The sequence below is a fragment of the Crassostrea angulata genome, chromosome 1, assembly GCF_025612915.1.
Source record: "Crassostrea angulata isolate pt1a10 chromosome 1, ASM2561291v2, whole genome shotgun sequence".
NCBI classification, from domain to species: Eukaryota; Metazoa; Mollusca; class Bivalvia; order Ostreida; family Ostreidae; genus Magallana; species Magallana angulata.
This window is the reverse complement of record NC_069111.1, coordinates 18,158,668-18,181,270: the sequence shown is the minus strand read 5'-3', so window position 1 is coordinate 18,181,270 and position 22,603 is coordinate 18,158,668. Positions and strand designations below refer to the sequence as shown.

General features: G+C 32.7%; 1 protein-coding gene across 7 annotated transcripts; it reads left to right on the top strand.

Annotated features, from left to right (window-relative positions):
* Positions 1-20,723, top strand: LOC128175785 (TBC1 domain family member 5-like). 7 transcript variants are annotated; one of them, XM_052841642.1, is made up of 20 exons: positions 1-130; positions 3,661-3,927; positions 4,866-4,974; positions 5,333-5,422; positions 5,910-5,990; positions 6,363-6,430; positions 7,693-7,795; positions 10,175-10,263; positions 10,784-10,804; positions 12,262-12,312; positions 12,766-12,835; positions 13,087-13,256; positions 14,114-14,256; positions 14,435-14,541; positions 14,847-14,946; positions 15,420-15,596; positions 16,429-16,664; positions 16,990-17,089; positions 17,619-17,698; positions 18,370-20,723. In XM_052841642.1, the coding sequence occupies exons 2-20, from the start codon at positions 3,695-3,697 to the stop codon at positions 18,820-18,822; spliced, it is 2,481 nt and encodes an 826-aa protein (XP_052697602.1). In that variant the 5' UTR covers positions 1-130; positions 3,661-3,694; the 3' UTR covers positions 18,823-20,723. The 7 variants fall into 7 exon arrangements, with proteins under 7 accessions (XP_052697602.1, XP_052697589.1, XP_052697612.1 ...); XM_052841629.1 differs by lacking the exons at positions 1-130; positions 7,693-7,795 and adding exons at positions 517-1,871; positions 8,847-8,949; XM_052841635.1 differs by lacking the exon at positions 1-130 and adding an exon at positions 519-1,871.
* The last annotated feature ends 1,880 nt before the right edge of the window (positions 20,724-22,603 follow it).

The following is a 22,603-nucleotide window of genomic DNA, read 5'->3' as shown; positions in this document are numbered from 1 at the left end:
TTGTCACTTTTTACTACAAACTTTTATATATTTTTTAAGTTGACTAATGTCAGTTTCAATATTTACCATTCAAACATTTCTATGACCTTGATATTGTTGAACTTTCGATCTCCACTGACATCATTTTCCGGTAAGCAGAATATTTTTACTGTAGTGTAAATATTTCATTCTTTTAGTAATGCAATGACAACAATAATAAATTTTATTAAACAGATTTAAACAAATTAAAAATTAGGAATATGCATTTAGTATAGCAGTAGACAGTTAACACAATTAAACAATGTCAATTCATATTCAAACCGTCACATGACAAAATAAACTATGATTAAAATCATACTGATAGGTCTGTGATTATAAATGAATCATGTGATATATATATGTAAAGGTATTTATATTCATATGCATATAATTGAAATGGTTATTATTTAATTACCGGTGATATTGTTATTTACCAAATAATTATTTCTTTGATAAGTTTATCTGATTCAGTCAGTCAATCCAACTGTCAAATATAGGATATATTTATAATATCATTTGCCATAATCAAATTGTCAATAATGTTTAATACAGCACAAGTGTTTGGGTTAATGCATATGAATGGATTATATCGAATATGCTATAAAGTTGAGATCAATTCAATGTGTGAATGCAATTATAGTTTCAAATCAAAATCATATTACATATTAACATTTTTTTTGCTGTGACAATTTGAATGGAGAAGCCAATAAACACATGTGACAGTCAGACTGGTTCGAATACCGGGGCCAGATAGCTCAGTTGTTAGAGCGTGCACCTGACTAGAGATTCAGGGGGCCTGGGTTGAAATTCCAGTCTGGCCCGTCATTATATATATTTTTCACATCCCGTTACATTTGGTGCTGTGCCCAACTTATTGAACTGACATGTGAACTCCTGCCAGGGGAAAAACTAGAACAGCTGAACATTTTTAAACAATTATTTGACAAAATGTGTGTTGTATTTACAAGACATTTCATTAGATATCAAGAAATAGGGGCTTACTTTTGTTTACTTTTAAGAAAGTGACAAGTGAATTGTTAATAATTATGAACAAATCAACATTTTTTGGAACTGTCAAACCATAAATTCCAGTGTTGATCATTGTGCTGTCAATAATAATTCACACACAGATATGAACATTTTACTCATTTTGTATAAGGCTGATATTTGTTAATACTGAAGCATATCAAATATTGCCCACCAGGGGAGCAGTTAATGTCAGTTATTCAATTATTCAATCATATATTTCAATCCTCTTGTCTCTCTCAGAGATCATGGTTTGGTGCTTATTTTCGATTATAATATTATGATGTAAACATTTGCTGCAACTGAAGCTGGTACATGCATGTAGTTATATCAAATGATGACTTACAGCTCTGTGAATCATGGTATATACTGGTATATTTAAGGCATTGTCTCAAGCCAAGGGCTAGAGTCAGCATAACTATCTCTCTCCTACTGATGGTTGCATTATCAAATGAAACAGAGTTAATGGGAGGGGAGTTTTAAATGCATGCTTATTGCATATTCTTTAAAACACTGATTTGCCTGATTGGATGAGTATTGAATCTTTCAATTCATAATTTTCAATAATTATATCAATGATCAAGTAAGATGTTACAACATAATCAATGAGATAAACACATGATCAAAGTGTTATATTACTACGGTAGCATAGCAAGCAGAAATAAACAATGTACATGTATATTTATGATATTGCATTTGATATTTTTTATTATTCAACACTCCTAGGAGCTATCACCAGATGAAGGTTTCCAGAATGTTATAATATAATCAACTTTCATATTGAAAAGGATCGAAACAAAGTTTCTTCACTGGATTTAATTTTATAGGTCTGTGTTTTATCACATAAAAAGGGGAAATAATTAAACTTTGACAGGAAAAAATCTGATATATTTTTTTCCTTACAATAATCGATTTAAACTGTCTAAACATGGGAAGTATTTAGAAATCTTCCACCTAAAAACATCAAAGTCATGATGACTATAGTAGTCATTTTATATGAATTCATCCTAAGGTTTGTTTAACTCATAATTCCTGAGTGTAGGAGTTAATTTTAATTGAAATTTGAGTTATGGTTAGTCCCTCCCCTGCCCCACCCCACCCACACTCCCCAAAAATAATTAAAAACTAACAAATGGATTGGAGAAAAAAAAACTGTTTTAGTTACATTGCTAGTTAATTAGACTTTAGAGATGACTTTTCAGTTGCTGTATTTTGTAGAAAATCTAAAATTGAACTGAGATTGAACTCTGATGAGAAAATTGACACTGAGACGGGCACTATAGCTTGATACTTAAAAAAGAGACATATTTCATGCTCTTGTATGTGAATGAATAAGTAATAATAATTAAGTTAGCCATATGACCTCTATTAATCTTTAAAAATAATATTTCGAAGCTGTTTAATTCTTTTTTTAATAAGTAAATTGGTTTCATTGCCAATGGTGATTTGATTTTATTGCCATATTGGTGATCTAATTTCATACCACCACCAAATTGAATATATAATGATTGTACATCGTGACTCTAGTAAAAATCAAAACATCTGATACATGTATATACTGGTTAGCCATGCAACCAAAGTGATCAAATCAAAGAGCTTTTATGTGTCTAACATCAAAAACTTTCATCATGTTCATGCATCACTCAAATTTGTGCAATAAACTAAATTGTGCATCATATAATCAATATTGGTGGTCTTCATCTCAATGACTCATTGCAAAATAATTACTAATAAAAACTCGTCTCCTGCAGGGATCACATCTTTATCAAGAGTTATATTCACTACCTTGATCAGGAATCTTTTTTAATGTCTTTTATCAATTTGTATATCAAATTTAATGAAAGTTTGATGCTGTGTTTCGCATAACAAACAGGCATGTAGTTTTATTGATATTTTACGAGCAAATGCAGATGATAAATGAAAATGACACAATATGCAACATTTTCAAGTGTCGGTTTTCTTTTTTTATAAGGATAAGAAAGGTCCCACATTGTATGTGCATTGTTAATGATTTTGCATTGTAGGTATGAATACTTGTAGGGGAAAAAGCCTTTAAGTTAAACATATGTTACTCAATAATGAAACTTCAGAGTACTGTAGCAGTTAAACCCTAACTATGATGAGTATAAGAAGCAGTTTACCATTAGTGTATTTGTACATCTGTAAAAAATTTACATACATGTATATAATGTATCTTATGATATGATGAATACACAATAAACTTATCACCAACCTGGTTTAGTGGAAAGCCTGGGAGACTCATTGATTTTTATGTTTATGGTTTAGATGTACTCCCGATGACGGTGTCTAGACGTTTTCAAAGCAACAGGATAAATATTTCAACTGGCACAAGGACGTAAAAATCCCATTTTGTTTGTCTTATTGCAGAGTAAGATTTGATAGCCATGGGTTCTTTATAAATACTAAAGTAGCAATTCTGTCAGATAATATCTGCTGACAGCATTGCATGCATAAAAATTTGTTATATGGTATTTGTGAGTATTTGTGTCAACCCTGCATAGGATCTCCCTCTTCAATGCTGCATGGAAATAACTGTTGTTATTTATGTGATACAGTTTGTTTTTATATTAGTGAAACATTTTTCTTTCTTTGTAGACATAAAAATGATAACCTAGCTGAACCAGCTGCCATGTGGTCAATGAGAAAAAAGGAGGCAGCAGCGGCCCAGCCCTCACAGGGGAGGGGTCCCTCACCCCCCACCAAAGAGGACATTCTCAGCACCCTGGAGAACTTTGGGGACAGTACTGACCCTGAGAAAGAAAACAACAACAACAAACAACCTAGCCGGCAGCAAAGTGAGGACAGCTTAGATGACTGGGAGAAACCCGACCCACCTAGTGCCAGTACCTTCAATTCCTACAGGTAAAAATGTGTAAGAAATTGTTATTAAAATATTATTACATGTATAGTCAATGCAATTATGCTGACTTCCAAAGTTTAGGGAATTAAGGAAAACAGCTAGACCTTCATCCGTTTGGAAACTTTGCAATATTTTGTGAATAATTTTTTTGTTGTTAATGTTTTGAATTGGAGATTTTAAATGGGAGGGTTCAAACATGATAGAAAAATTTAAGATGCATTCCTGTAATGTTAGAAAATTGAACAGACGTTTTGAATTAAAGATTTTATGAATAAAAAGAGGAGAGTTCATATGGGCGAAAAATGAACAATTTTAAGGTGCACCCTGTAAATATAAAATATTGAACATCTGTGCATCTATGACATACATGTAGAATTAATACCTGATACAATGTATGCTCAATTGTTTGAGATGTACTGATATTGATCCCTCAGTATGTTTGGACAGTGTAATATTTGTCACAGTTGCAGTGATCTAGCTGTTTGATACCATTGATTTTTTGTTATCTATATTTTACTTTATCTGAAAGACGAGATGCTGTGTGTAAGTGGAAGGAGGGGGTTGCTTCATAAGCATCAATTTTAGGAATCAACATTTTTCATGATATCTGACAAGAAAAGTAATTAGTTTGATTATTCTATTGGTTATGACTTTTTCAAACCTGTCAACTTGGTTCATTTTATACAGATGTACTTTTAAATGACATGCACATCCAAGTACAGATTTGTTTTCATGATACATGTAGGTATATGGTTCTTTTAGCATACAAAACGCTTAACATAATGCACCATAATAAACATTATTGCATGCATGTATATCAATACATGTACATACATATATTATATAGTCTGTAAAAATTCAAGTACGTGTATGCCTAGTATATGGAATGAAATGATAGTACACTGAAGAATGACACACTTATTTTTACTTTGAATTTCAGTGCAGAATGGGAGAAGTTATTCAAGAGAAAGAATTATCGCAAGCAGCTCAGGTTGTATGCCATGAATGGAAATCTACGCAGCAGTCGTTTCCGCTCCGTGTGTTGGAAGGTTTGTAATAAGCAGTTCATTTGATTAGTTCAGAAATTAATTCCGTCAAATTGTTCTTTGTTATTATACTTGATATCAATTTTTGACCAGTGTAATTTTATGTAGATGACATGATTGAATTTTATAAATTTTTAGAAGTAAAACAAGGAAAGGAATTTTTGAGTAACAAAAGCACTTGATGTTTAAATTCAAGTAATTTTTTATGCATTGCAATGTTGGTATATGTCGGATATTTTTTCTCCCAAAACCTCATAAATTATCACTGGCCATTTTCACCTGGCAATTCGACAATTTACCCCTCGTTGTTAGAGAGGGGCAGGATGCCTGTCATTTAATATATTTTCTTGCATGCACACAGGTTTTCTTGGATGTTTTACCAGATGACATCCACCATTGGAAGAACAGTTGTAGGAAATCAAGAAGTAAATACACCGATTTAAAAGACAGGGTAAGCGTAAACAAAGAGATATACTGGTAATTAAAGCTTATAGCTGCATGTCCTCCAAATGTCTAAAACAAAATTATTGCTAGTGGATTGGGATATAGTTTGTTACATCATGTTTTACACATATATATTTTTAAAAAACAAATTTTTATAAAAAACATAACTTTAGAAGCTAAACAGCAGAATCAGTGTTTGACATTCGATAGTCATGTACATATGCATAATTATGCATGTGGATATCCATGTACATGTAATGACGTTCTGCTTAGATTAGCTGAATGTAAAAGAAACCTATTGAACACTTCCATTGTAGGGAAGTAGTCAATTTATGTTGGACGTTCTGCTTAGATTAGCTGAATGTAAAAGAAACCTATTGAACACATGTAGGGAGGAGTTGATGTATTTGGGAACTTGTAACATGTATACTTATTTTGTGATGTAACACATGTTTAATACATAATGACTTAATGTATAATGACCCTTGTTACAGCTTATAGTGAACCCCAGGAAAGCTGTCGATTGCAGTGCCTCAGATCTAGCCCTCAACAACCCCCTGTCTCAGGCTGATGAGGTATTGTAGGTTTTTTTCAAACTGCACTCTACTGGACCACAGCCTTTTGACAAGTTAAATTAAGTCAGATCCCTACAAATATGTACTATAGTAAAAATATGTTTATTGTTTGATCAAACTCTTTAAATCACTACATTCTGAAGAAAATACTTAGAGTATTCTTGATCATAGGTTCTGATAAACAATTAACAAGCAAATAAGCATACATTATGATAAATGAATATTGTGAACCTTGACCTTTGTTTTAAGGTCTCTGGGTTTCTATTACAGTAAATAGGTCTGAGTGAACCTAGTATTATATTTATGTTCTTTAGTATTTCTTTTCTGGCTGGTATATGTGTACTTACATGTGCATAAACTGTTTGGTTACAGAGTCCTTGGAACCAATTTTTCTTGGACAATGAGCTTAGACTGACCATCAAACAAGATGTCATCAGAACGTAAGTGACCTTGTATTGACCTTTATCCTTTGACCTTTATCATTTTGCTGACTTTTTATACCCCCCGCAAACAAAGTTTGGGGGGGGTATATAGGAATCACCTTGTCCGTCCGTCCGTCTGTCCGTCTGTCTGTCTGTCTGTCCGTCTGTCTGTGCAATCGTGTCCGGTCCATATCTTTCTTATGGAGAAACATTGGAAGTTCTTACTTCACACAAAGATTGCTTATGACCTAAGGGTGTGTCATGACCTTGACCCAAGAACATTCGGGCAAGGTCAAGGTCACTGGCAGAAGAAGTGCAAAATTCGTGTCCGGTCCATATCTTTCTTATGGAGAAACATTGGAAGTTCTTACTTCACACAAAGATTGTTTATGACCTAAGGGTGTGTCATGACCTTGACCCAAGGTCAATTGAGAAAGTTCAAGGTCACTGGCAGAAGAAGTGCAAATTCGTGTCCGGTCCATATCTTTCTTATGGAGAAACATTGGAAGTTCTTACTTCACACAAAGATTGCTTATGACCTAAGGGTGTGTCATGACCTTGACCCAAGGTCATTTGGGCAAGGTTAAGGTCACTGGCAGAAAAAATGCAAAATTCGTGTCCAGTCCATATCTTTCTTATGGGGAAACAATGGAAGTTATTATTTCACACAAAGATTGCTTATGATTAATGGGTGTGTCATGACCTTGACCCAAGGTCAATTGAGAAAGTTCAAGGTCATTGTTTCAAAAAAGCTAAATTCTGTCTGTGTCATGTATTATTGGAAATATTAGATGCTAAAAATTAACAGTTTTCAAAAATAAAGCAGTTGTTATTTATAGAAAATGGACAGTGAAATAGATTCATCCAATATTTTCTATAATAGCAAAAATACACGCGTTATGATTTTTTTCTTAGCGGGGGGTATCAATTGTGAGCTTGCTCACAGTACCTCTAGTTTCTTCAGGAGTGATCATATGATATTTCAGTCCTTTACAGGTACATTGTATTGATGGGATGTTGTTTTGTATGATATATTTTTAGATTAAATCGTATGTAAATTGACTTTTAAAGTTCAACTCATCTTATACACATGTATTATGAATAAAATATATGTAACCCTTTCAAACTCTATTGCATTATTAATACACTGTACGTTGTATTTATACAATTGTAAAGATGCAAGTATTCGGTAAATTTACATTGCATGTTGGTATTGTGTATCTAAATTTACTTGGCAAATAAATAACTTCAGAGTTGTTTTTTTTTTTTTGCTTATCAAGGTACCCTAGGATTGCATTCTTCCAGTCAAATCAAGTGCGAAATTTGATGGTGGACATCTTGTTTATTTATGCAAAACTAAATGCTGATACTTCCTATCGACAGGTGGATTAAGATTTTATATTTGCGTTTTATGGGATGATTTTAAAAAGGGAAGAATAAATTTTGAAAAATGTATTCCTCTTGAAAGGAGAAAAAAATGCTGTCTTTTTCTTTTAACCTTTAATCAATCTCAATAACGTAAAATTTTGGGATATAGCACATGAATTTTTTTTCACTTTTCATATGAAATCTCATCATAATAATGAAGAAGTTCTTAAAAAAAGTAATTGAGAAATATGCGTCACTTAGTTATAATCCAAAGGATCATATTTTAAAATTTTGTTCTTCTCTTTTATATACCTGTATTCCTGTTTTGTTGTTTTAGATTTCTCTGTTTTAGTCGGCTTAGTCTTTAGCATGAGAGTATTGTAGCAAATTGCCAATACATTTGAAAGCTAGAATACATCACAATATTGTCAGCATTGCTTCTATCTCTTACATGTACTATGCTCAATAGAAATTTGTACATGTACATAATTTTTGCATACCCATCTACATTATCTATTTTCTTTTTCATTGGTATGATGTACATATTTCTTTAAGTTTTCAATTGTGGAAGTACTATAGTCCACCTTTAGATACTAACTCTTATTCTGTTTAAATCTTCACCGGAAAAAGCTAAGTTGTATAACACATATAACCATCACATTTATTTTAATTATAGGTAGCATGGATACAGATAAATTATTTTTTTTAATGTACTGGATATTTTCAGGTGCCTAAATGTAAACTTATAACACAAAACATTTTTGACTTGTATTCCAGTGAAAAGGGTTCAATATTCAGCATTTAAACATTGGTGGCTCAAAAAAACTTCAACATATTTCCACTTTTTTTTCTCCAACAGATATTACTTTTATCTGATGTGATAGAGAATAAATGCATTGGCTTCCCGTTTTCTTCCCTAGCTACACTTTTTTGGAGAGATTTTTCCTAGGACAGAACAATTCCTGCTATAAACCATACCATATATCTCCCTTAATTTTTTTACAGATGTAATCTTTTTTTTTTTCTTATCTCTTTTAAGAATTTTCATTTCATTGAATATTTTTAGTTTTCCTGAGGTAGAATTTTTTCACAAGGAAGCCATCCAAGAAATGATGCTAGATCTTCTGTTCTGCTTCTGTAAAACGTACCCAGAACTTTCATATAAGCAGGTATTGTGATTGCTTTTGCCTGTAATGAGATGGTTCCTGGAATGACTTTTAGTTTCTGTTTTTCACCATCAATGAATTGAGGGATGGGGTGGGGGGGGGGGGGAAGAGTCTAAAAAATACAAACAATTAGGCTAGTTTTTTTGCTTACTTTGCTTTGAAGAGGACTCTGGAAGAGATGGTGTCTTCAATCACATATTGCATATCTCTGCACCTGCCCCCTCCCTTGACCCCCCCCCCCCCCCCCCCCCCCCCCCCCCCCCCCCCCCGAAAAGTTGTCCATCTAGAATCATAGTCAAGCTGAAGATTTTTAATGCACCAAAATCATTCTTCACAAAGCAATACAGGATCCTTTTTCACCGTCCACTTTAATTTTTACTTCTACCCCTTAGGCATATTACAGCTGCTGGTGTGCTTGCTATAGATTTAAATAAATAAATAAATATAAATTTGGTAAAAAAAAATCTAGATTCAAACACTTGTATCACAATAAAAATTTCAGCAGACAAGCATGCAGAAATTACTGTAAGTGAAAACCTTTCACAAATATTTAGCACTTATAAAATACAAATGTAGACAGATTTAATATTTGAAGAAATCAACAGTAATGAGATTGTATTTCTACCTTCCAATGAGCATAAGGTTTCATATGTTGAATTTACCTTCAGTCAAATAATTTGTAATATTTTCATGGAGAACATTATGCAGATTTTCTTCTTCTGATATTCTCACAGTAATATATACTAAAACAGGTCTGTCATTTTCACATGATCTTGTCTCATTTTCTGCCCTTTCTGTATGCTACCTATAATATGTTCACACTTGAATTTGAGAAATGCATGCCTGTTTATCATTCAGAAAATGAATGTATCTTTAGCTTAGATTATATAAATAAAGCCTGTTTTATTTATTGCACATTTGCATGGAATTAATGCAGAAAGAAAAAAATCTTTGCATAGCGATAAAGATTTTTAGGAACCCTTGAATGAAAGTGTATAGTTTAATTTTAAGCCAATTCTGATTGAAAAAAAGAATGTTTCAAAAGAAACCAAGTTCTCTATCTGTCAAAGTCTATAATCTGTAAAACTGTGAATCCATTGAGACAAAATGTTACCTTTACAGAAATTTCACAGAGAGCTAATTTTTTCAGTATATTGATGAGATGTGATGTGTATTTTTGCTGTGTTGTATTAAAGAGACATGTGATTGTGTTCTTGCTGTGTTGCAGGGAATGCATGAACTGCTGGCACCATTGATATTCATACTCCATTGTGATCACCAGGCATTTCTCCATGCTGCTGAGGTTGAAACGTTAGAGTAAGTGTCTCATATACACATTGGTCCCTCACAACTCAACTAAATGTATAGATCAATTTACCTCAGAATTGGCGAGATAACAAAATGTTTCCATTTTCTTGAACTCTCTGATCACACAAAGTCACATGTAATGCACAGATTTATTAAATCTGGGGTTTTTTTTATCACAATGTTAATGAGATGTGTGGTTTAGATTAGATTTAAGTTTTATCAATTACTGATGATGTGAAAAACAAATTGATGAGAGAGAGACAGAGACAGAGAGAGAGAGAGAGAGAGCACATTAATCAAGCCAGAATCTAAAGTACCAGTATATACATACAGTTTTAATTATTTATTACACAGATAGGATGATGTTGTTAGAGAGTAAGATGAGAGAATTGGGAAAGAGAGACATTTATTCATGCTAGAATAATATGTTTCAAATATTCATGAAATTGTATAAATGTTTTTCTAAAGCTTAGATAACAAATACTTTTAAAAATGAAGAAGTAAAATAAAAACCTGGTAATTTTTCCAGCCAGATAAATGAGCCAGACAGGTTAGCAATTTGACATTTGAAATTTGAGAAGCAGTTTTGGTTCATCTGAGCCATAAGCTCAAGTGAGCTTTTTCTGATAAAAATTTGTCCGGAGTTGTCAGTCACTTCAATTTTTCCCCATGCATTTTAATGTTATATGTATTCTCCAATACTACTTTTCCAATATCTAGTAATCTTTTATACATACGTTTGATTCACAATCATTTAAGCCATAAACACTTGTTAGCCTCAATGGAGGTTCAAATTTAATTTTAAAGATCACTGGAATTAAAAAAAACATTGAAAATCTTCGTCATTCTGAAAAATAAAATGTTCAACATAGAAGTACCAAACTAGTAAGAACTTAAACATAATCATAACCCTGAGGAACCAGAGAGGGACCACAATATGGGAGATTGATCTAATATCTTATGGAAATATGAAGGAAAGTATTCATGGGAGAAAAAATTGCTATAACTTAATTTTAAATTGTTTAATAAGCAAGATAGTCTTTGATATTGCCACAATTTTATTTGATATAGTAAAAATATCGGTAAATAGTTGTTCAGGTGAATGATGTGGCCCATGGCCCTTTTGTTTCTGGACAAAATGCACTTGGTGATGGAAAGTATATTTTATCCCAAAACTCTTGTATGTACATTTATATTATTCCTATATAAACAGATATAATTACATTTACACACTGTCACTCTTGTATGAATTTTACATGCCTGCTTATGCTTCAAGAAATCCACCCTTTTAAGTCAATGATGAAAGAAAAAAGAATTTTTTTTTGGGGGGGGGGGGGTGATTATGTCAAGTGTTAAGTTAAAAAATCATTAAAATGATACAATAATGTGAGAATTATGATTAATATAAGTTTTTATACACTGTTTATACATGTATTTTTACTGGAAAAAGAAAGTTAAGACAGTTATATTGGTGTACTTGTCAGTAATGATACCCTACACTGTACATGAGATAATTCCACTTGCTGCCTGCTTCCATCTGTAGTTTGCCAGTAATCTAAATAATCTTTCTGAATAAGATCCATATTTTTAATGAATTGCTCTTTTGCATGTACCAAATCTTTTTAATTAATTTGAACTTACAGTTGAATGTGTTAATCAGCAGAAATTTACTAACAAATTTATTATGTATTTCCATTGAACTTTTAGTGTAGATATGTCTTGCAATAATTTTGGTTTTGTTTTCTTCTTTTTTTTATTTGATAAACCTTACTCTCATTGACAACAAAAAGGTTAGGTACTTTTTAGAATCTTTATGCAAGGTACTCGCATAAATCTGTAGCTTCCTTTTTTATATATTAAATGCAAACTTCTTGATTATTATATATATGTACCGATAATTTATTTATTTTAAAACTTGTGTATACCAGCTAGTATATATATGTATATGTTTTGTGAATACTTAAACAAGTAATTGGTAGTAATTAAGATGTTTCTCCCTATTTTTAGGGATATTGTGAAGGAGATCATGGACCCTGCTTATCTTGAACATGATGCTTAGTAAGTGTAAACAAAATATTTAGTCGCTGGAAGAAAAACTTTCAGAGCTCATAGTGGGCACTAATTTTTTCAAATGTGAAATGATTCTATTTTGTGAAGAAAAAATGCTTCTGATCAGAGCTTTGATTATAAATTTGATTAAAAAGAAAAAGATTGGGCAGAAAAAAAAGAAATTGTGTGACAAATTGTCTTTGAATGTTATTGAACAATTTTGTACTAAAATACCTGTTAATGCATACCATTAAACTTTGGGGGTGGGGTTGTGGATTGCATTCTTTTTATAGGGGGCTGTGTTTTCATAATTTATTGAAACTGTGTATTCTTTGTTGGGGTATTTCCACAAACACCCCAATATTTGACCACCACATTTAGTGTATACAAAATAATTCAATAACAGAATTTTACTTCAATTCAAAGAAAATTAACTGATAGGTACCCACTCTCTGATTGTAGTGCCCTGCTGAGTCAGATAATGCGCACTGTAGAACCATGGTACAATGCCAGGGACATTCCAGTCAACAGGGTAAGGACTCTCCTCATTACATGTAAATGTTCATGTTCATGTCGAAGTCTTCACTTCTTCCTGAGAGTACAAGAAGTATTGGTCTGTAAAAAAAATTTTCTCATTCAATAAAAATCATATGATAATAAGTTTAAAGGTAAGAAAAAGCACTGAGGTGTTAGTTTATGAAAATTTCTCTATTCTTTATGGATATTTTAAAAAGCTTTCTGAGCATTCCTTACATTCTTCAGTTTTGTTCTCCATGATTTCAGAGCAAGGATAAGCTGAGCTCCGTCCCCTTTGCGCGCCCCCAGGACCTGAACTCGTCCAATGCCATAGTGACCAAGCTGACTCGGATACAGGACTACATCCTGAAGAGGTTTGATGTAGAGCTGCATGGACATCTAGAGAGACTGGAGATAGCTCCACAGATCTATGGAATGTAAGTACTGGAGATAGCTCCACAGATCTATGGAATGTAAGTGGTGGCGATAGCGCCACAGATCTATGGAATGTAAGTGCTGGAGATAGCTCCACAGATCTGTGGAATGTAAGTACTGGAGATAGCTCCACAGATCTATTGAATGTAAGTGCTGGAGATAGCTCCACAGATCTATGGAAGTAAGTGCTGAAGATAGCTCCACAGATTTATGGAATGTAAGTCAGGGGCCCTAAAAAGGCTCTTCAAAAATTAGTAACACAGGTTTCAGGTGTTCTCGTTTTGGTGATAGATGATGAGATAATAAACAACATTTCCTCTGAATATTTGGTTATGACACAAACAAACTGATTCTGTTAAAGTTTATTTCATATTTTATACATGATGTGAATCAAACATGGGTTACTGGCGATTGTATCATATATGGAAAGCAAGTAGTGATGTGACACCTTGGGAATACAGTTGAACTTTAATATCTCAAGCACTGATATCTCAAATACAATGGATATGTCAAAGTTATTTGTCAGTTCAAACCCTTATATTCTAAGTATTTTACCCTTGATATCTCAAATACTCAGATAAGTTTTTAAACAGTCCCATTTAGTTTGAGATAACGAAGTTTGACTGTATATACATCCACCGAGTAGTTTCTCTTTTATTTCTAAAGAAAACCAGTTGTCTTTAAACAATTACTCGTATTAAGTTTCTCAAAGTAATATTTACTACAGATGTTTTTGATTATTAAAGTAATGAGTAAAACATTCTAAAAAAAAATACATATTCACTTAACTTGATTGCTGAATAGATTGGGATGTTTTTGTTTGAATAGTTCTAATGAATAAAGCTCAATTATTTTTCAGACGCTGGATAAGACTTCTGTTTGGACGGGAATTCCCCATGCAGGACCTCCTGGCTTTATGGGATGCCATCTTTGCGGACGGTGTGGGATTTGAACTGGTGGACTTTGTATTTGTGGCCATGCTGTTGTACATCAGAGATCTATGTAAGCATGCGTTCATATCAATGAGTCTTCTTAATCAATTTTTATAGCTTATCAGGCCAAAAATGTTAAAATAGGTACATGACTTTGTATATTCCAGTTGTATTTTCATTGCAATAACCAAGATTGATTTTTTTTTTTTACCGGCAATTAAAAAATTGAGTTATTCTCCTTTTTTCAGTGTTGTCCAGTGATTACCCACAATGCCTGACCTGCTTGATGCGGTACCCCCCAGTGCCGGACATAGGTTACTTGATAGAGAAGGCCCAGTACCTGAGAGAACCCAAAGTAGGTGTATCATGAGCAAAGCAAGCCAATTTGCTGGCATTGATTGTGTGAATGCTTTTAAAACATAAAAAAAATTGCAGTGTTTTGGATGAAGTAATGACTATATCCTCTAACTTGGATTTTTATATTATGTACCGTACTATGCTCTTGTGTATGTTTGTGTGCTTGTGTTAGCAAAATTGGTGGTTAATGTATGTGTAATAAAATTGTCAGGCACAATGAAAGATTGTTTAAAAAATGTGAAAATTATCTCTGTTTGGAGGAGATATAGCTGATGTATATTATATGTGATGACTTTTTTGTAGCACTTCCCACGACCACCTCATTACAGCTACCAGACTGTAAACAATGTCAAGTCTCCTGTCTCCCAAAAACCACCCCCACAGGCCAGCTCCAACTCCACAAGTAGGTCACATGTTACTTACATTTATCTCGCTTCGTTACCTCACAATATATAGGTCTCGGGGTATACTCATCTGTTTCACCCACAAGTACATAAACGTATAGGCTAGGCAAGGGGGATCACCACCTTTTCTTCTCTTTTGTATGCAAAAAGGTTCCATATCATAGTTTTAATTTATTACTGTCATAATCTTATTCCAATGATGTTCCTTATTTGCTGGCGCTCAAACTTATATGTATTTACATGACTTGACACATGAGTTATCAGCCATTATTTTAATTTTCATGCAATTCATCGAAAATTAACGATACATGCTTTCATATTCATCATAAGAATTTAAAGCTTGAGAAATTCTTCTATAGAGTAAAAAAATCTATTTATTAATAATCTTTCCTATGATGTGAGAATATAGCATTGAATCAAAATAGGTTTGTACTAGCTTTGTTAATTTACACTACACTGGTTTCCCCTGTAGCCTCCACTAACACCAGTACTAGTACTTACAAACACCACAGGACTGGAAGCATGACATCTAGCTTCTCTGAATTCTCACGCAAAATGAGACCCAAAACTTTACAAATGGATGGAAACAAGCCATCCATTTACAAATCCTCTAGTGTGCCCATGAATCTTCAGACTGATATCTCGCCAGGTAAAATAATACTGCCCTTCAGTGAGGTAAACTGGGTGTCGTGGCTGGATGTTGTCTTGTTTTTCTGTCTCCATTTTGGTTTCCTCGCCCTTCCTCTTTCATAAACTTTAGGGTAGAATTTTATTTTCAGATTTGAGTATCTGGTTTTGGTGCTTTATGTTGTTGGTCTGCCCATATTAAAGCTTTTTAATTTTAGTGGGTATATGACTTAGTTGAATGATTGTTGGAATTATTTGCTTCATATATGGAGAGGTCAATGCCTTTTAACATGGTCATGGTAAAATTTGTAAAAGCTATAACCAGGCTTTTGGCATATTCTTTGACAAACATTTCTCCTTGTGAAACATGCAAAAATTGGATGTCCAGGTAACCAACTTTAAAATTGCAAATAAATTATATTTATATCATTTTCATTTTCTTGTATATAATATACGCTTTTTTAATGCATGATAATTTCTTTACTTGCTTTTATGAAGAAAACATACATATTTCAAAATTTCTTACTACCACGTACATGTAAATATTAGTAGAATTTTTGTTAACTCTTACTCATCTACAATGTAAGTTCCAGCAAAAGATATTCATTAAAATAAAGTGAATGTACCTGTGATAATGTTTTTCTTTGTTATTGGTATCAGCTAGCTAATGAATTAATATGGAAAATTTTTGTCCCAAGTCAAATGAACTAACATAATAAAAAGTGAACGATTATCAGTATCTGCAAGTACCAGTAGCTAATGACTGAGTCAGGTGGATTTTTTTTCACAGTGTCATCTAGCTGTCTCTAATATCAAGAATACATTATCATTTTCCAATATATCTACATGTACAGGAACCCCGCAGTACCCCCAGCATAAGAGAGGATCTTCTGCTAGTCTGTCCCAGGTGGAAGACGCCATGTTTAAACAAACCCCGTCGCCTAGCAGCATGGCACGCCTGGAACCAACCAATGACAGATTTGCTAACATGACACTTTACAACCAAGAGGATGGTCCAATGAACGGCAATGTTGCTAAATTCTCCACATTACCAAATTTGAAAGGCAAAGGAAAGAAGTTATCAAAACAAGTCAGTGCAAGTGATGTGTGCATTTAAAGTAAAATTGAACTTTGTGAATTAATTTCATTTATCAATATTATGTAATATTGTATGTATAATATGTATATTATCAATACATTTATAGGGAATAAAGACATTTTTAGTTAATTGTCAAAATGCATAAATAAAAGTCGGATATGAATAAAACAAATAGATATTGAAATTGACATTACATGAAACTGAACACATTATATAGTAGTTCATATATGTGCTGCAGTACTTAAAAAAGAAAATCTTAACTGATTGACTTGGAATAAAAAGCTAGCTATCTTGATTTGTGTTTGTGATGTTGTAGATGGCTGAGTTGGAGCATAGGATGGGGGAGCTACAAGGACAGATAAACGAGAAAGAATCCATGTCTCTGTACTGTGCCAACAAACTGGACAGTCACATCAGTAAGACATTCGATTTATTATTTTAGGCAGTAGTTTTAATTCTTTGAAACCCAAGCCCTTCATTGTTGATGGTATAAGAATAAAGATAATAAAATGAAATCATGCTACTGTTCATGATAGTTCATGACATGTACATGTATGTTAGCATTGGTGATATATTTTCTTCATGAAAGTATGGAGAAGTCTTCAATCTGTATAGAGTATAAATTATCCTTGTGAATGAATTAGTACAGTTCAGTGAATTATTTGTCTGAGGTTTTAGATGGTTGTTGTATGCTAATTGACTCAACAAAGTGAGGTTTCATATGATTTTCTCTGTATTTTCTTAGAATATTTGAGATGGAGGGACATCATACTTCAATATATTGCCCCTTTTCTTTTATCCTATAGATTTGTGTTTCATAAGCATCATTCTATTCAATCTCAGATGAGTCTGCAAAGAAGCGGTTGGAAGAAATAAAGTTTTAATTGCCTAGCAATGTTAGATTTATGATGTTCATATTTTTATGTGATGTGTGTATAATTCCAGAGCGACTTCAGTTTGAGGTACTACATCAGTCACTGGAAAATGAGGATGAAATACTGTTAGCCATAGCAGGAATAAAACAGGTATTGCTATTTTGGTTGTTATTTATAACACATAGAGAAAATAGTGTCACAAGGTTAACAATTGTTTTACCTTGGACTAGAATGTCTTGACGTCATTGGATAAATCGCGTCAACTGATTGCCTTATAAATTTTTTTACACGACAAGCGTCAAAATTTATACGGCAAGATGGCGGATGTAACGTTATTTGAGCTGATTTTTTACACAAATGTTCAACCATACAGGGTTAACAGGTGTGTGACTGTCAGTCAATACATCTTTTCTCAATAGTTCAGTAGTTAGAGTGCTTGCATAGTAAGCCAGATGCTCTGGGTTCGAGTCCTAGTTGAGACTTGACCTTTCACCACCTGTTAACAATAGTGAATGATTCCTAAACAAATAAAGGTTTAATACATGTACATGTACATATCGTAACATATTTTAGGTATGATATTCAGTCATGCTAATATTTCAGAAGAATACATGTTTGTTTCAAAAGAAAACAAAACTATTGAATTAATTTACACTGTACTAGATACGCAAAACTCACTCAATTCCTCTTTCTTAAAAAAAAAATGCAATGCAGTCAAACTTTTATCTATGTTTTATTGTAACTTTGTATTTCTTATGTACCAGAGCAAAATGTTTCATAATTTTTTTTTTTTAAGTACATTGCATTACATTTGTTTTTAGGTCAGAGATGTTTTGAAGGGAACTCTCAAGTTTTCTCAGATGGACGAGGAAGATGTGACAATAAAAGACGATTACTATGAACCAGAAAATAACAGTGCCACTTCTCCCGAAAATCATGAGCCACTTCCGCAGGAGAAACCAAGATCAAGGTCTCACAGTAAAAAGAGTGGCATCTTTTACATGAGTAGTGAGGACAATTCTGAAAATGCAGAATCCCCTCCAGAGGGCCCCATCCAAGCAGTGACCCCTAGGAAAGGGTCAATTCAAAAAGAGGCTCATAATCACAAGGAGGATAATAAGGCATTTGAACTGAGTGACCGTGTTTTACCGGGAACTGGCCATGGGAAATCTGGGATTCAGAGCCAACCAGTGGATGTGTCAGAGAAAACCCATCCTCTGGAGTCAAGTCCAAATCCCCTGTACAATTACAAGTGTTCAGTCGATTCTGTGTAATAGCAATGGTTTATAGGTGTCTGTAGTAATTAGGTAAAGATATGTGTATTAAAGAAAATAAAGTGTCGTGTTGAAGCCTTTCTTTGTGTATACATGTACTTGTACTTGTGTATGTACTTTACCATTTCCATATCTTACTTCATGTGATGAAATTTTTTCTGCTTCTGAATAGGCATTCATGTTAATTAATGTGTCTGTCAGTCTCAGAGATGATGAGTATAAAAACTAGGGTTGTTTACTAGGTGGCATAGGACACTTTAAGATGTTGCATAGATCATTATTTTTTTTTTTAAAGATATAATGACTTTTTAAAAAAACTAAAGATTAACATTGATTTTGCAATTAATGCATTTTGACATAAAAAGTTTAAAAAAAAATGCAAATCATTCATTAACTGATCTAGCCTGTTAAAGATGTGGAAGATAAAAAGTAGAGTTTACATGTATGACTTTGTTATTTTACATACTGAAGATGTCCCAATCCACCATAAAATCTTTCACTCTGTATACATTTTCTTTCCCGAAGTAATAGGTATTTGCAATATTAATTGTGATACTGATGAAAGCTTTGAAATATCTATTGAATTCCAGTGTGATATTTTTAAAAGAGTTTCAGTGTTCCTCTAACAAGTACCGTACATCATTTTTAGAAAAAAATTCTCAGGTTTAGTTCATACTGTTCCCACCATTAAAGCTATGAGTATTATGTAATTGAGACAATCATACTCTTCTTTCTCTTAAAAAATTACAAATTACTCCTTGAGGCTATTAACCTAGGAAAAAAATTAATGTTGGATAGAAATTTTTTTTGGTATTCCATATACTGTTGTCTTTTGTTGAAGAATCAACAATGCATAAATTATATTTACATTAATAAGTTTGATTTGGTCAAATTTTTTTTTTCATATTAGTCTGGCAATTATTAGGCTTGTGCATGGTACTGCTGTAAAAATGAGTGCAGCTTCATGAAGTCTTAAATTATAGCATGCTAGCTATATATTGGTGATACATGTATATTAAAACACAATTTTTTCTTGCATCATTGACTTGTTAACTTTTACAAATACACTTTGTTTTCATTATTAAAGTTTTTTTCAGTTTGTGTTTCACTTGATGATACATGTACTGGTTTTACATGTACCAGTAGGATACTCGTGCATATGAATACATTTTAAAAATGTACATTGTGATATTTATGAAACTTTCAAGATATATTACGATAAGCTGATGAATTTATGATGCATGCATTGTAGAATTGCCATGTACAAAGAAGCACACAGATCTCTAGGTTTAAAAAAAGAAAACCACCTATTAGCAAGAGACTTGCATTATTTCTAAGTTTTATAGTCAACTGCTGAATTATTTCATACATGTGTATTGAAAATTTGTTTGAACATGGGAATTAATAGATAGTTTGATGTATAAGAAACCAAAATCAACATAGCTTCAGTTTATTTTCTATTACGAAGAGACTTTGTTTACATTTACCGGTACTTCTTTGAATTCAACTATCAGTAGTTATTCATAAATTTGTTTTTCCCCAATAAATTGGAGTTGTAAAAAATAACAGGGCTAAAATGTTTTCATATCGAGACAAGTTCTTTTATTCAAATGCTTACTTTCATTATCTCATATTTTACTGTCAAATTTTGTTCTAATTTTATTCCTCCTTTTTGTGATTTTTTTACTAGAAATGCTCAGGAATGAGTTGCTGATATGACTTAATTTAGATAATTAATATAATGCCTGCTTTTTGTAGGTAAATTCATCATCCTGTGCTGTACATGTGTTCTATACTGTTAAAGAATGTTCAATTGTTAAATAGAAAAATTTATTTTGTTTTTTTAATCTACACATTCCTTGTGCAATAAGTTATTGTTTAATATAAAATTAAAATCTTCATTTCATAGTCTTGAGATTTTTTTCATGTTATTTAAAATTTAATGAGAGAAAAAATATCATACGTACAGCATAATTATTACCGGTACTGCCATAACACAAGAGACCTAAATTGGGAATATCGGTTGCATACATGTGTTGATGTTATTAGGAATTTTAAAACCCTACGACTTTTACTTTTTATGACAGTACATGTACTTCACAATATAGTGATTTCAATCCAATGCCGAACTGTTTAGATTATTGAAATTAGGTGTCCATCTCTAGTCCACTGGGTATAGCTTCGATAGTTATACATGTAGGTTTTAAATTCAAGTACAGCAAAGCTTTTGTTTTTTATCTCACCAGAGCTGAAAGCTCAAGTGTACTTTTCTGATCACTCTTTGTTCGGCGTCAGTTTGTTTGTGTTGGTCTGCTTGTCAGTAAACTTCTTACATTTTCAACTTTTCTCGAGAACCACAGGGCCAATTTCAAACAAATTTGGCACAAGGCATCCTTAGGTAAAGATGATATAAGTTTAACAAAATGAAGGCCCACACCCTTCATCATCATTGAATATTTTCAGGTATTTTAAAAAAATCTTCTCAAAAATTATTTGGCCAGAAAAGCTGAAACTTGTGTGGAAGCATCCTCAGGTAGTGCAGATTCAAGTTTGTTCAAATCATGATCCCTGGGGGTAGGTTGCGGCCACAATGGGGGCCGAATTTTTACATAAAATATAGATAAAAATCTTCTCAGAAGCTGATTGGCCAGAAAAGCTGTTCCCATGTGGAAGCATCCACAGGTAAACTTAAAATCATGATCCCTGAGGGAAGGTGGGCAAAAATTTGGGGCCAATTTTTTACATAGGAATACCAGTATATAGAGAAAAATTTTTTAAAATCTTCTCAGGAACTGATCGACAAGAAAAGCTGAAACTTGTGTGAAAGCATCCTCGGTTTGGGTAGATTCAAAGCAAAGCTTTCTAACCATCACATACATACCGTAATTTATTCTTAGAGGAATATATAAGCATTTACGTATTCCTATGAACTGATGAAAGTACTTCAGGTATCTTGTACTGTCATGTTCTTTTGAAAGTTGATACACAAATGTATTTTTCATCCAATTACCTATAATTAATTTGCACTTGCTGATAAGCCTGATGTAACAAAGTGTATTTAGTACTCTTTTATAAATTTTTTCTGCAAATCTATAAGCAATGGCAGATTTAAAACTAAAACCACAAGAATTTTATGAAGTTCAAGTCAAAATATTTTATTTAAAACAAAATGACTGACATCAAAAAGGTATAAAATGAAAACAGGAGGAAATCCCCTTGTGTAGATGTACAATTCATAATTTACATAACCTTACAACATAAACAGTTCTTCACTGTATCTGCTAATATGTCTGTGTTTCACAACAAAATTAATGAAATAATATCCAAAAGTTGATGGTAAATGTTCAATGATGAACTTTCTTTCACTATTCTCTTCCATAATCATGAACCTCTGCAATGGAAAAAAGACCATAATTCTTTAGGACTTGTAATAATTCATTTTTGAGTGTGATCTATGATTTGAGCTTCATTTAAAAGGGATGAATTTGGAAAGTAAAATTTGGTTTTAAAAAAGTATAAATACTCACACAATGATGTTATTGATGGGAATGTGAATTAATCGCACAAAAAATCCAATAAATCCCATGATGGCAAATCCAATAGCTGTGGCCATAGCAATCTTCTGAAATTCTAATTTGGAGAAAAGAAAACATTGGTTAAGTTGCATCTTACGATACCTCCTAAACATGAAAACTTTCAACATATGGCAAGTGTTAACTCAGTGATAACTAAATTAGTTTATTTTACCTTTTCTATCTGGCTTTGTACATCTTTTCACTAG